At 38.2% G+C, this 15,046-nt stretch overlaps 2 protein-coding genes across 4 annotated transcripts; one reads left to right on the top strand and one right to left on the bottom strand.

The window, feature by feature from the left end:
- The first annotated feature begins 1,246 nt into the window (after window positions 1–1,246).
- Window positions 1,247–8,345, top strand: LOC119781411 (zinc finger protein 568-like). 2 transcript variants are annotated; one of them, XM_038281849.1, is made up of 9 exons: window positions 1,247–1,505; window positions 3,080–3,282; window positions 3,371–3,457; window positions 3,532–3,624; window positions 3,834–3,944; window positions 4,242–4,365; window positions 4,442–5,333; window positions 5,434–5,483; window positions 6,793–8,345. In XM_038281849.1, the coding sequence occupies exons 1-9, from the start codon at window positions 1,472–1,474 to the stop codon at window positions 7,980–7,982; spliced, it is 2,784 nt and encodes a 927-aa protein (XP_038137777.1). In that variant the 5' UTR covers window positions 1,247–1,471; the 3' UTR covers window positions 7,983–8,345. The 2 variants fall into 2 exon arrangements, with proteins under 2 accessions (XP_038137777.1, XP_038137776.1); XM_038281848.1 differs by having other exon boundaries at window positions 6,790–8,345.
- A 658-nt stretch (window positions 8,346–9,003) lies between these two features.
- apex1 (APEX nuclease (multifunctional DNA repair enzyme) 1) lies at window positions 9,004–13,988 on the bottom strand. 2 transcript variants are annotated; one of them, XM_038281952.1, is made up of 5 exons: window positions 13,880–13,988; window positions 10,459–10,590; window positions 10,192–10,355; window positions 9,925–10,117; window positions 9,004–9,822 (listed from the first exon to the last, which is right to left on the bottom strand). In XM_038281952.1, exons 2-5 carry the CDS (start codon window positions 10,517–10,519, stop codon window positions 9,308–9,310), a joined length of 933 nt encoding a protein of 310 aa, XP_038137880.1. In that variant the 5' UTR covers window positions 10,520–10,590; window positions 13,880–13,988; the 3' UTR covers window positions 9,004–9,307. The 2 variants fall into 2 exon arrangements, with proteins under 2 accessions (XP_038137880.1, XP_038137881.1); XM_038281953.1 differs by having other exon boundaries at window positions 13,886–13,988.
- Between the last annotated feature and the right edge of the window lie 1,058 nt (window positions 13,989–15,046).

The raw sequence follows: 15,046 nt of genomic DNA, 5'->3' as shown, positions 1-15,046 counted from the left end.
ATAACATGTTTGAGAAAATAGTCTTTATTACTCCCACTCTAAATGAGTCGTTGCTGTGGTATATCTTTCATTTTAATCTTAGATTGATATAAGGCAATTCTTTAGGGAAAAAAGCTGTTCCAATACCCTGAAAGATGAAAGCGGTGGAGGAGAATGATAGTGATTAGTGCAGTTCAGGGTTCTAAACTGATCAATTATTCAATTTTGAAACTAATAGTTTATTTTATCAATGTTATAATTATTAGCCATCTACACTTATGTAACATTTACACAAGTGTAGATGGCTACCAGCTTTAACATTTTGATTGATGATAAGTTATGATCAAAACAGTCACACAGTCAAAGTAAAACTTATGCAATTATTAAATAAACATAACATGATGAAATTGCAGTTTTTAACTTCATAAGGATGCATTTATGATTCATTTTATGACTTATTCTTTAAATAGGGATTTTTAATGTACATAATAAAATATGTGATATATTGTTTAGTGATGGGCCGTGTTTGCTTTATTAATTGATTTTTGCCACTTTACTTAACACTAAAACTTTCAACCTTACAGCTTGGTTTTAAAATGTACGTGGTTTTAAAATTTGGTATCGCTTTCACATTTAAAATGCTGACTTTCACTTATCTAGGCTAATTATAAGTTTCTATTTTAAAATCAGGACTTGGACATGTACAGTATAATTTTCTATTTCAAAGTCATGACTGGAACTTTGCAATTTGCTTTGATTCTAATAATATTATTTTAAATTCGATAGTTCATACTTTTACATTTAAAAGCTGGAAATATCACTGTTTTTTTGCGTAATATTATTAATTCTAAAAATGAATAATTGCACATGTTGTTTTTTCTTATGGCATTCATAACAATAGTTATGGTATTTTCTAACTTTATAAAAATGTAAACTCTAATATTGTTAAGGATAAATTGCAAAAATCAGATAAATACAAGTTAGATCTCATAATTGATCTTCTGGACTTTAAACTTTACTGGTATAAATGTTGATTATTTTAAAGGACATGATGCTATGAAAGAAAATTAATAAAATCCAAACTCTTTCATTTCATCATTGTAAGAAAAATATTTAATTGAGTTGAGGTTTTTTTTGTTCAATAAATGTCCAGCAGGTGGCAGCAAAAATATCAGAGCGAACCAACAACCAGAGAATTCTCGGTTCTTGCCTCCTTCCAGTAGGTGGCGGTAATGCACTTTGACGTTATTTGCTAACCACAATTAAACAACGAGAAGATAAACAAATTACTAAGATGATAATATGTCTGTTTTTTTGTATACATTTTTATTAATTGTTTTCGTGTGACTCTATGTTGTGGTCTTTAACAGCAGGACGTCACATTAAGAGCTGTTTTACTTGCAGCTGTGAAAAACATTATAAGTATCAGTTAGCCAGCTAGCTGGAAGGGTTATCAACGCTACTGAAAGTTTTCAACCCCCGAAGAAAATAAATGGACTCGGACGTTTTCACGGACGCCGCAAAAGGTTAGTTCTTTAGAGGACGAGACGAATGTGAATGAAACATATTTGATGGAAAACTTTCAGTCAGTTACAGAAAGGGTAAACGTTAGCTTATTTCATTAGCTTGTTGTTATCATTTTGATATGGTGCTTTGTTGGGGTCATAACGTGATTGAAACGTTATTATGGGGCCAATTAATAAATGCAGAGTTTTGTTTCTTTAATTGTGCAAAGAGTTGCTTATAAACACGGCGTGGTTGCTGCAAGCCACGTTTATTAACACTGCTGCTCTTGAACACGCACCAATGGGGGACGTTCAAAACTGTTTGCTACAAGTAAACGTTTTTAACATCCCTGTCCAAACATGAAGGATTGTCTACATTCTTGATATGTTTTTGTAGTAGTTAACCATAGTTATAGTGCATTATTTATCTGTTGGAATGAAACATTTCTAAAGATTGTTAATAATTTGTCAGTAGATCATTATCTGTTTTCTGGGCCTTTGTGTTTATCAGTTACTTCTACTGACAGCAAATACATTATTATATTCTTGATATTGCAGAAGCTTCATAACACAGATAATGCTTATATTGCAAGGTGTACCCATATTTCCATAATATGGAATTCTAGAGTGCTTAAAATAAAATAACATTTAAAAAAATAAATCAGACAATGTGAAATAAATATGTACTTGAATAAATAATACATGCATAATAAATGTGACAATACCATAATGAAAAAAACGAATGCAAATACATTTTAGGCTCATAATTGAAGACCATTATGAAGAAATGTGTTGAGGTACGACGGAGTATTGGACACAAGCTAGAGATTTTTAAATATTTTTTATTTCAAGAATAAAGTCATAATATTATGAGAATAATGTCATAAAATTATGACAATAAAGTAATAAAATTATGAAAATAAAGTCACAACATTAAAAGAATAAAGTCATAAAATTATGAGAACAAAGTTGCAACATTAAGAGAATAAAGTCATAAAATTAAGAGAATAAAGTCGTAAATTTATGAGAATAAAGTCACATTACAAGAATAAAGTCATAAAAATACAAGAATAAAGAATACAAAGAATACAAGAATAAAGTTGCAACATTACGAAAATCATAAAATTACGAGAATAACGAGAATATAGCCACAACATTAAGAGAATAATGTCATAAAATCACGAGAATAAAGTCATAAAATTACAAGAATAAAGTTGCAACATTACGAAAATAAAGTCATAATAACCAGAGATCGACTGATGCGGGGGGGGGGTTTTCCGCTGGCATAATATATTTTGATATCACTCTAACCGATCCCAGATATCCGTTGCTGATTTTTTTTTTTTTTCTTCCTTCATTTACAGAATAAAATGACTAATGTTACACAATTCACCGTTTATTCTAAAGAGAAACCTTTATTACCAAAACAAGTGAAGGAAGGGCCGAAAAAATAAAAACACAGATATGGGCCAATAATATTGATTGAAGGTGGATCGTTCTACCTCTCTTTTTAACCGTAATCTTTCTCTGACATTACCTGAAATATTTATCTTGTTTTGCTTCTTGTTAAAACTATAATCCTTTTTCTTTTTTAGATGATTCGTTGCCTCTGGCGTCGCTACGCCTCCTGGTGCCTCCTCTGCAGCTCATGGCGGCCTCCATGTGGCAAGTGTTGAGGAAACAGGAAGTTATGAACTACTGGAAGGTGTCAGACTTTGTGTCGCTTGTAGTGGACATGGTCCCTGAGCTGCTGATGTGCAGACATAGGACTCATCTGACTTTAGGATTAAGAGTTCGGGTGAGTAGGTAGCTTAAACCTTTGATGCTACAATGTAGGTGAGCTTTGTTGTTATAAAAGAAAGGATTTATTATTTTCTCCACAACAGTTTATAATTGAGTTGTGTCGAAATGAGCAGCCAAATGAGATGATCCTGTCTTACTTGGACAAGATGACATCAAATCATCCCACTGAGGTAAATATTAATGTTTCTATTTCTCTGTAATTCAGGATTGCTGTAGTTAAAAACTTCTATTCCTCACAATGCAGGTAAGCGAACCAGATGACTTGGTAAAAACCAACTTTGTCGAGTTGATTCAGGTTCTTCTTGAGGATCCTGAAGAAAGAAAGGACTTTTTCATGGTGAGAATCTATTCTAAAATCACTTTTTTGTTACTGTAATGTAACAAACCCCTTGACCCTTTATTATTAGCGTTTCCTTGCAGACGATGTATATGTGTGCAAGAAAGACGATGCATCAATTGAAGATTGATTTAGTTACTAAAGCAAATGATTGAAAAAAAAAAGCCTGAACTCAGGAAAAGCATTTTAAGGTTTGTTTTTTTTTAAAGGGGATCTTCCCTGAGAACTACGGTCCTCAGTACGACAGTGACTTGCAGACACTGTTTGCAGAGTTTCTCTGCCGACTTTCTCAGCTGTTGCCGGTTCCTGACCTTGAGCAGGTGAAAGATACATCATAATGTGTATCATTATAGACGCTTATGCTACAAATAGTTTTGAAATGACATAATATTAAACTTTGCTTTTCAAAGTCCAAATTAATTGTCAGCAAATTTCCTGGGGGTGTTTTATTTTCCACATGATATACAAACTATTAGACTATTTAACAATAGAGAACCTTTACAATTTAAATAATTCATGCAGCTGTCTACACACAGTTTTTTTTTTTTTTTTTTTTGGGGGGGGTGTTTTGTTTTATATAGAAAAAATGTCTAATTTTTCTCATCTATTTTCCTCAGACTGTTTCCTGGCTCGGAGCTGATTGTTCTCTGTTGGAAGAATGTTTGCAGTTTGTTTCTGAGCCCAAAGACCTAAAAAACCTGCTACAACACCAGAAGAACATTGGACATTTAGACCAGCATGGTAGGTCTCTTCTTTAAAGCACATTTTTGTAAAATCTAGCAGCCAAATGTAAGTTTTTTTTTTCTTTTCTGTGTAGTTCCACCTGCTGGTATAGGTGACGGCATCTGTTCCTCTCTTTCTGCCCTTCCTGCACGGAGATCGGCAGAAACTGCTGGGCGAGGTGACCTCATTGTGGACCCAGAGGTGGTAACAGTTTCTGATTACTCGGTGGTTGAAATAGACACGAGCTCCAACGTCGAGGTGCTGATGGAAGAAAACTGCTTTGAAGAAAATGAAGACTCGGTCGGACTTTGCGCGGTTGTGCTTTTGGAGGAGAAATCGAGCGAAGAGGCGTCTGAAAGAGATGCAGCAGAACTTCCGTCCTCCTCTCAACGTAAAGCTGCTACAGGACCACACGACTGCCCCCACTGTGAGAAGAAATTTAAATTTGCCTCTTCGCTGCTGGCTCACAGCGTCATCCACACGGGGGAACGCCCCCACCGCTGCGATGACTGCGGCCGCTGCTTCTCCTTTAGGCAGTCCTTGGACCGGCACAGACGGACGCACAGAAAGGGCAGTGCTTCTATCCGTCCCGTCCGGGGAGAGACTTTACCGTCCCTAACAGGCGGCGTGAAGCACAGGCAGACACACACAGAACATGACGACTACTGCAACTTGAAATTTAGCTCCAAGCTAGCCCTCAGGAAGCAGTTAGAGACTCCCTCTGTTGATGGCAAACTCCAAGAGGAGAGACAAGACACTAAAAGTGCGACAGATCCGGACGCTGTGAGATTGGAGGAGAGTGGTGACCCCTCCTCCTCTGAAGAAGAAAACTGCATCAACCCATCGAAGGTCCGCACAAGCGTTCGCAAGCGTAGACCCACCATGAAGGTCCAGGAGATGAACTTACAGAAGCACCTGATCACTAATGAAAGGAAGGAGATGAGCATGGAGAAGCCCTCAGCACCGAGGCCTTCACCTGTCATTAGGTAACAAGACTCTCCTCAGTCTGTGGCACCCTTCAATTTTCTGTCACGTTTTTAGGAAACGGTCAGTGATCACTAGTGATCATTGTTTTCTTTGTTACAGTTCGGAGCACTCCTACGGGTCGCCATTGGTCACAAAGCAAGGGGATGGAAGTAAGGATTTTTTTTTTTTATCACTAACAGATAATCAGTAGAGGTTTAAGACAAGATCTGATGAAACTGAAACAGAACAAATATGAAATGTTTCTGTAAAACAAATTTCAGTGGCAATTTTTCTTATTAGCCTGGATGAGGTGGAAGTAGCTTTGAGTTGCCATGTTGCTTAGTAAGACGTCACTTCAAGGACCTACTAACACTTTAAAGAATTAAGATTGGTTTCATGTTTTTCCTGCTATATCTCAATATATATATCTCTGTTTTTGAGACTAATCTTTTAAAAAACAACCTCTTCATGTAATTTGTACTTAAAATATGCAGTTTTTGTTTGTCATCAGCAAAAGGTTTAAACAATGTATACAGAGTATTTGGTTTTTTTTTTTATGCAGTTATTGTTTTACTCTACTGGGATTTATGCTTTAGAAATTAACTTTTATCTTTTATTGACACTCGTCCTTAATGGTTGACTGAAACCTTTACGATCCAAAGAGTTATTATGCCGTCAGTCCAGCTAAATAAAACATTTAGAGCTGCAGAAGACCTCCAGAAAATTTTTCATTAAAAAAAAAAAAAACATTCTATTTATTTTTAAGACAGAAAAACAATAATTTTTTTGTAATTAAGAAAGGAAAGATACATTTTTTTCCCATGGGATTTTAATGTTTACAAAAATCGGTACTTTTAGGATTATTCTCTTGCACAAAGTCAAAGCAGTTAATCAACAAAAAAAGAAATAATTTGCATAAAAACTGCATTAATATATCTTTTAAAAAGGAGTTACTTACTATTACTACTACTTAATGTTTTAATTATTTTTAGCCAAAGTTAAGAAGGTCCAAAGAGCCACAGGTTGCAGTTTCCTGGTTTAGCCCATAAACTAACAAGAAAAACTAAATCAGTCCTTGTCTGTTTAAAATACCGCTGCTGATTTTATTGAAGCAACGATAATAATCAATTAAAATATATAAAGAAACAACAACAATTAAGTATGGAAAAGATGAAAAATTGGGAATACGAAGAGTGACTTCCAACAAGTTACTGTTAGCCGCCAACAATGCTAAAGTTAGCAGCTGGTGCCTAATTAACTTCCAACGTTATTTCTATTCAGTCTTAGAGATTTAGTAAACCTATTTAAATGTATATAAATACAAAAAATAGAAATTAGGTTTTGTTTTCGCATGTTTATTAAAAAGCTTATATAGTTCAGAAAATCTCATATTCTAAGACAATAATTTTAAATGCTAAGATCTATGTTTACATTTAGAATTAGCTTCATATTTAAACTGGATGTTTTTTAAACCAGCAGGTTGTCCAGCAGACGCCCCAGTCGTCACTTTCTCCTGCGCTCAGTGCCCCTTCCAGCACTCAGAGGAAGAGCAGGTCCTGCAGCATGTTGACAAGGTTCACACCACTGAAGCCGCAGACCCACAGGAACACTTGAGCTGTGCAGAATGTGGGAAGGTCTTCAGGTTCCTCTCCTTACTCAAAGCCCACCAGCGCGTTCACACAGGAGAGCAGCCGTTTTCATGCCCTCAGTGTGGGCGGCAGTTCTCCTTTAAACAGTCGCTGGAGAGGCACAAGCAGACGCATTCGTCTGAAAGTAAGTCGTGTCTGATCTGCGGGGAGCTTTTCAAGTCGGCAGCAGAGCAAAGCAGACACCAGAGTGTCCACTTAGAGGATGGGGACTACCGCTGCTCAGAGTGTAGTCAGACCTTCAGCGGGAAGACGGCATTCGTGAAGCATCTTAAGAACCATGGAATGGATCTTGGGGAGGTGGAGGAGTCTGAACGACACCTGAACCGGCACTTCCTTACCCACAGGGAGGAAAAACATCACAGGTGCAACTGTGGGAAGAGCTTTCCTCACCGGGCCGCTCTCACTGCTCACCAACGGACACATCAAAGAGAACGGCCGCACACGTGCGCTCAGTGCAGTAAGGGCTTCCTCTATAAGGGCGGCTTACTGAGCCACATGAAGATCCACTCCGAGGAAATGCCCTTCATGTGCTCCTTCTGTGGCAAGAGCTTCAAGAGGGAGCGCAACATGAAGAAACACGAGCGATGCCACACGCGGGAAAACGTCTTCCGCTGCTCACAGTGCGACAAAAGCTTTGTGTACAAGGCCACCTTGATCCGACACGAGCTGACGCACTCGGGCGAGAGACCGTACCTTTGCTCCGACTGCGGCAAGGGTTTCTTCTCGCATGCGGAGCTCTTAAAGCACGAGCGTTTCCACACGGGACACAAGCCATTCCAGTGTCCTCACTGTGGGAAGAAGTTCACCCAGTCCTGTTACCTGACCATCCATCTCCGCTACCACACGGGGGCACGGCCATATTCCTGCTCCGAGTGCGACAAGAGCTTCCTGAGTGCCAACCGGCTGAAGAGACACCAGCGGACACATACAGGGGAAAAGCCCTATCTGTGTATAGAATGTGGGAAGGGATTCAGGCAGTCCTATCACCTTAAAACACATCTGCGGACACATCTGTCATGAACATTGGTGATTAAGACTGCAAATTATAAACATACAAAACAACTTACTGGTATTGATGGTAAATATATTCAAATGTGTTACACCTTACTGAGATATTTAAAGATACAAACCAGTGCCAGGTCTTGGTACCCCAAAGCAGAGGAAACTCTTTACCATTTACACTCCAACTTCTGGTCTGAGTACCTACGTTGGTAGCAGTTTAAAAGTTAAATACAGATAATGATGCAAAGCTATATACATCCGCAGTAAAAATTTAAGTTATTTAGGCAACAATACTTCAGGCAGAATTAATATAATTTAAAGGATATTAGTGGTAAATTTTCAAAGAAATACAAGTTTAAACTTCATCTGATAAGACCTAACCAATAACAGGAGGCTCTAAATTTAAATACTTTTCTAGAAAGACAACCTGTGGTCCCATTTTTCTTATCATTTTATCAAAACAAAACAAACCTGTTTACTAATTAAATGTCAAAGCAGTGTGTACCAAATTTAATCAGACTCAGAACATGAACAGGTTCTTGCTGCAGATCTCTTCTTGTTTTCGACATGGCGGCCATTTTTGATTTATAGAACGGAAATTTTTTTGCTTTGTTTTCCAAACAAACCTCTGTATTTACAGAGGGATATTTAAGAAATGTTTGAGATAATGTTCAGTTCATTCCCTCTGGTTTCAGGTAGAACTTGGGTCGTTTTGCAATGAAAGATCTATGTTACACTCCATGCCGATGATGTCGTAATGTTTGTTGCTGAAGATCTCACTCTTTAATATCTAAAACTGCATTTAAATTTACTAAACTCTTTAAATTTCTAAATTAAAATTTGTAAAATGCTGCCCAGTTGAGATTCTTCCCAAAGATGGCTTATTTTGCTTTCTATCCAACAAAAAGCTCTTTCTTATATTGCTACTAATGCTCCTCATTACTACTAGCTTACGCTAGCAAGTAATGCTAATCAGTTATTTATTACAAGTTCTTTATTACAAAAAATAGCTCAGTAATGTAAAACTTAAAGTAAAAAATCTGGAAATAAGAGTTTTTATTTGAGTGTAAGCAAGTTTCACATAAAAAAATAAAACGGGGTACAAGAATGGGCTTTAACCGTTGAGTTTTCTTTTACAGAAACATGAACATTAGCTTAATTGAGTGTTTTAGTGTTGCATGTGTGCAGAACCTGGATTTATATTGCAAATGTAATCAAATCAGTGTAGTTATATTGTGGAAACCTTCAAAGAAATCAACTAAGCTATAAGTAACTCTACTAATGAGCGACTTCCTCACTCTGGCTGATATGGGCGGGGCTAAGAGGACAGAGTAACAGCTGATTCACACAGCTACGAGGAGCGTGATTGGGCAGTGGTCGCTGCCCATCACCTTGTTGCGAATCTTGCTGTCGCACAAGCCGGGGAGCAGAGAAGATGACAGCAGGAAATAGTCCAGCCTCCAGCCGACATTCTTAGATCGTGCGTTCATCATGTAGGTCCAGAAGGTGTAGGCGTTGGCCTGCTCGGGGTACAGCTCACGGAAGCTGTCCACGAAGCCCGCCTCCAGCAGCTGGCTGAAGCCTTCGCGCTCCTCCGGGGTGAATCCCGCGTTCTTCTTGTTGCCCTTCGGGTTCTTCAGGTCGATCTCCTGGTGTGCCACGTTGAGATCTCCGCACAGAACCAGGGGCTTCTGGATGTCTAGCTCGCTGAGGTAAGCTCTGAAGTCGACATCCCAGGTTTTGCGGTAATCTAAGCGGACGAGGCCTCTGCTGGCGTTGGGGACGTAGGCCGTCACCAAATAGAAGTTTGGGAACTCAGCAGTAATGACACGCCCCTCCCTGCCATGCTCCTCTTTGCCTGGAGAATTAGAGACTTTTTTTTAGTCTAATGGAAACCTTTAGAAATCTGAATTGCCAGTAAAAACCAGAATTTTAAATTGTGCATTATTTCATCTCTCACCAATTCCATAGGTCACTTTCAGAGGTTCAGTCTTGCACAGCATGGCTACCCCACTGTATCCCTCCTTGTCATCGGACACAGCCCAGTACTTGTGGGGGTACTCTGGCATAGACGTGATCTCAGCAGGAAGGGCTTTCTCTGAGCACTTGGTTTCCTGGAGGCACAGGACGTCTGGGTTCTCCTCACGCACCCACTGGGAAACACAAACAGCTTTTTAGTTTGGAACCGAGGCGCCAATCGAGCGGCTGATTTTTACCGGAGACTCACATTCAGGCCATTCTTTTTCACCCACGCCCTGAGTCCATCCACGTTCCAGGAGGTGATCTTCATGTTGGCGCTGCGTCCGTCTTTGCTTGTCGTTTTATCAGGGGGGTCATCGTACAAAATTGGAGCCTCGGGTTCCTTTGTTTTCTTGGCCTTCTTTGTAGAAGCTGAAGGGAGATCACCAAATGAAAAAGATGTTGGTTCACTTTTTTTTTTTTTGCTGTTTTAAAGAAATCTTTACAGGAAAAAAATATTCTAGTGTTTTCATACCTGATCCGGTATCATTCTCCCCCTCTGCAGCCGCCTCCTCTGTGTTCTTTCCTCTCTTCATATTGGAGCTGGCTCTGTAAGCAAGCACGCCTCGCACACACACAGCACGCACACACAGCAGCACCCTCGCCGCTGGGAAAAAAAAAAGACAATATTAGAGGCATTTAAAAGCAGCTTTAAAGCTACAGTGTGTAATTTTCAGCGACATCTAGCGGTCAGACTGCAGCAACATGAACGTCTCCCCCCCACCGCTTCTCCCCCCCAACAGTACGGCGAGCGTTACGGGACAAAATGTCTTCCACGACGTCCGCATCACCTACCTTCTCAAGTGATGAGGTTTGTTTACATAGATAATTTTACAGATAGTATTTCATTAGTCTGTGTAGGGTATAGATTTCATGTAGACTTAAGATAATAAATATACCCGTTATTTTTTCTACGTCGTTGTGACGTTTTGGTGAGCTGCTTTGCATGGTGATATAAACAGACGAAGTAATTGTAGTCATTAGTTTAACAGCGAGATTGTGTTCGCTGGAAGAATATATATTCCCCGTTTACAGAGTCCAAGTCTTGTTTGTGGCACGGGGGTTACAAGGCAAGGAAGAGGGAAAGGAAGAGGGCAGAGAGGCCGGGGTGAGCGTGCAGCTGGGGCCAGGCGAGAGAGGGGAGCCAGCGGGGTGAGAGCAGAGGAGGAAAGGCTTGAAGATCTCCAAAGGAGCCGGAGAGAAGTAACCGAGGTATATATCCAGAAAATCATTTTACAGAAAATTACTGAATCATTACCTGTGAAACGTCAGGGACGTTGCTGAATAAGTATACTGGAGAGTAACAGCATCATCACGCAGCATGTTATTGTTTTAGACAGGTCTGAGCATCCTGTACTCCAAAAACTGCAGTGATATTAGACAATTGTGTGTGTAGGATTAATTACCTGTCCAAGAGAAAACTGGCAACTTGAGCGTCACTTTGAAAACCTTTTTCCTCCATCAGTGACTTCCATTGTGTAAATGCCGTGCCAATGTTGATCCGTGTTTTTTGTCATTTCTTGTCACTCTTGCGTTTATTCTCGTCGTGTTTCCGCTTCTTAGATGACGGGGGTTCGGTGTCCGCCGCTTTTCGTTGTGATACAGAGTAGACATGATCCTCCATTCGTCTGATGTTTGGCCACACAGTGCCAAACAGTTTGCAAAGTCACTCACGCCTGCCGCCTTGTTTACCTTTCTTGTTACCGAGGCGCAGTATACCTGCTTCTTCTTCTTCTTTGGTTTCAGGTAGACTAAACGCTTCTCAGGCATAATACTGCCATCTACTGTTCAGTACCGTCTCAGTTCATCTCTCTCAACTTGCCGTAGTTATTTTCGAGCGTCATGGGAGATCTCGCAATCGCTAGTTTGTTGCCTCTGCGCTGCCGTAGCGCAAAGATGTCAGCCTCCATGGCTGCGAGACCCGCTCCTATGTAATTATAAATAACGAATTCTAAGGCAACGCAAATGTTATGGTTAAAAGGCTGAGCTCATAGGTGATGATAAATAACATAGTTATGTATAATATATTAAATTTCTGAATTTATATGCCTGTAATTATTACACACTGTAGCTTTAAAAAAAGCAAGAATATGTTTCACCACTAAAGTAATGATGCTCTGTTTCCATCAGAGTGAAATCACTGCATTAGGTGGCAATTACTACATTTCAATCTTCAGATTTGTCCAACTTCCAAATGGGGGTTTTAGACAAGGGTCCATTTTTAATATTTTTTTAAATAACTAAGTTACCTTGATTTGTGCATGAAGGCAAGACATTTGCAGATGGAATAAGTTGATTTATGTTTAAAACAATAAACTTATTTCATTATCTTATATTAAGGACCAAAATCGGCCATCCTTTTAGATTGTTTTTTTACAGTGTAATACCATATCAGTTTAAAAAAAAAAATCAAAAATGAGTAAAAACATTTGTTAAAATGAAGTTATTTACCCTTAATTTGAGTAAGTAGTATTTTTAATCTTAAATAATATAATTAGAAATTATGTACTTTGAATAAGAGAACTGTTATTTTTTCTATTTTTAATTGTAAATTGTCTTATTCCATTGGCAAAGTGTCTCACCTGCTCAATTAAAGAAAAATAATTGATTTTCAAATTAATTTAGATTTTAATTTTTTGCAGAGTGTAATGTAACATTTAGAAATGACAGTAGGGCTGCAACAAATGATTATTTTGCAAATCGAATAATCTGTCGATTATTTTTTTTCGATTAACAATCAGATAGCCAAAGGTTCCTTAAAGAAGATTTTTTTATTACATTAAACCAGCTGAAACTAAAATTCATCCACTTGAGGAGTTCTGGATAGAAAATACTGAGACAAAAACATTTTTTTCATCTGAAATGCTAACTTTTATATATATATTTTACAATGTTGGTACAATCACTGCTCTAAGAGGTTTGCTAAAGACATTTTAAGCTCTCTATACTTAAGTTAAAATTTACTAAATTACTTGATGGTAATTTCAATAATCCATTAATCCAATTAACTACTAGGATAGGATCACATTTGTCTGTTAGATCAGATATTTGCAATCTTGGCTTTGCAGCTTTCTCAATAAACTAAACAATGCATTATTTTCCTGTTTCTTATTTTTTATTTTGTTCTTTAGAACCACCACTATCCAGAAGCCCCTGCTCCTTTTTCTTCCTTTGTCACCTTCTCCTTCTTTGATGCAACAAGTAAATTTCTCCACTGTGAGATCAATAAAGTCAATCAATTAATTTTCCAATCAGTGAATGCAGCACACAAAAGCATCAAAAAGACTTGGATGTGCATTTAACTAAAAGATTTACATGTTGAGCAATGTTGGTAAATGGGAAACTGATAATGGAATCTGCACTTTTAATTCCTTAAATCTGACCTCAAATTACAACTATATTAAATTTCATTAAATACAAAGAAAAATACAAATTTGCTGTTTTACTAAAATGTGGCAATAAATTCAGAAACCAATTAGGAAACAGCACCATGATGATGGGATGTTCCTACAGTAGATGTTTCTAATAGTTATGAACTGTGTGCGCATGCTCATTTCTCTAATGAACCTGCTGCACTATTCTGCAGATTGAAAAAACACGGATACCATAAACAGTCATAGTAATCTGTATTTTCACTCTGCTGCAAACCAACATCAAATATCCTCTATTAAAGGTAAGGCTGTAATAAACAAAACGAAAAGTGATCCGCTAGGCAGGTTTCTGCGAGTACCAACATGTGCTGAGGATCTAACAAAGGCGGCCTGTGCTAATGAATGACAACATGTCGATCAGCGAGCAAAACAAGCTTCTCATCGAGCTAAACAAATGCAAATATATCAAAGAAATCTTCTCACTTTGGCGCGTTTTGGGTAAAGGATATGCAAATATAATCTTACTCGTACTTTCTTCACAGGATGCAGAGCCCGGACGAGCAGCAGACTTCAGTCACTCCCCCCAAACGAGAGAGAACCGGAAACAAAAAAATATGAACATGTGCTGCCTGCACTTCATAGCTGCCTTCACATATGCCTGAAAATCTACACAAAAATTAAACACGTTCACCCCACACAATTAAATACAACCAATACATTTAACCTACTGATTCATAGTATTTAAATTTATTTTCTAAAATGACTCCATGATCTGACAGGATTTTTGATGAGGCAAATTTCCCAGCTCCGAATGTTAAAAGAGGTGGAAAGAAGAAACGAAGAGCAGGGAAGAGGATTTGGGCCACTGAAAAAAAATAAAACAAGTTAACTATTTTTTTAAATATTATTTCAGTTTAAGTTTGAGTCAGACTTCTGACTTTTTTTCACAGACTTCTTTTTTTGTTTCCTTAGAATTCTGACTTCAATCTCAGAATTCTGACTTTTTTTCCTCATAATTCTGATTTTATTTTTTCTCAAAATTCTGACTGTTTTCTCAGAATTCTGACTTTAATTTCAGAATTCTGACTTTTTTTCTCAGAAATTTGACTTTTTTCTCATAATTCAGATTTTTTAAAACATTATTCTGACTTTTTTTCCTCAGAATTCTGACTTTAATCTCTGAATTTTGGATCTTAAAGGAATAGTACACCCAAAACATGATTAGCCTTCATTTTCTACTCACCCCCATGCTGAACAACACTCTGGAGTACTTTTTTTTGATATCTCAAATGCATCTGGAGATCTGGGAAGCTTCTTGCTGTCTGCTGACATTCAAATAATGGAGGTCTATGGTGCCCGAGACAGAAAGGTCCATAAAAGTCCACAAAAAACGTGTCAATATTCCTCCATACTGCTCGTCCAATGTATTCCAAATGTGCTGAGTGGGCACCGTAGACCTCCATTATTTGAATGTCAGCAGACAGCAAGAAGCCTCCCAGATCTCCAGATGCATTTGAGATATCAAAAAAGTACTCCAGAGTGTTGTTCAGCATGGGGGTGAGTAGAAAATGAAGGCTAATCATGTTTTGGGTGTACTATTCCTTTAATGTAGATGGGCACCATGAAGGAGGAGATCTGGGAGCAGTCTCCTTAAAGAACAAAGATGTGAGTTGTTTGGGAGGGCCAGTAACA

The sequence above is a fragment of the Cyprinodon tularosa genome, unplaced genomic scaffold, assembly GCF_016077235.1.
Source record: "Cyprinodon tularosa strain WSP-4 unplaced genomic scaffold, ASM1607723v1 ctg177, whole genome shotgun sequence".
Taxonomy (NCBI): domain Eukaryota; kingdom Metazoa; phylum Chordata; class Actinopteri; order Cyprinodontiformes; family Cyprinodontidae; genus Cyprinodon; species Cyprinodon tularosa.
This window is presented reverse-complemented; position numbering and strand designations above follow the sequence as displayed.

Excerpts from the sequence above, each read along its gene's own strand:
- LOC119781411 (XM_038281848.1), top strand. The coding sequence starts at position 1,472 with ATGGACTCGGACGTTTTCACGGACGCCGCAAAAG. Across the intron at positions 1,506-3,079 it reads TTTCACGGACGCCGCAAAAG|ATGATTCGTTGCCTCTGGCG; the intron begins GTTAGTTCTTTA and ends TTTCTTTTTTAG. Across the intron at positions 3,625-3,833 it reads AAAGAAAGGACTTTTTCATG|GGGATCTTCCCTGAGAACTA; the intron begins GTGAGAATCTAT and ends TTTTTTTTAAAG.
- apex1 (XM_038281952.1), bottom strand. The coding sequence starts at position 10,519 with ATGAAGAGAGGAAAGAACACAGAGGAGGCGGCTGCAGAGGGGGAGAAT. Across the intron at positions 10,118-10,191 it reads TGAAAAAGAATGGCCTGAAT|TGGGTGCGTGAGGAGAACCC; the intron begins GTGAGTCTCCGG and ends TGTGTTTCCCAG. Across the intron at positions 9,823-9,924 it reads GAAAGTGACCTATGGAATTG|GCAAAGAGGAGCATGGCAGG; the intron begins GTGAGAGATGAA and ends CTAATTCTCCAG.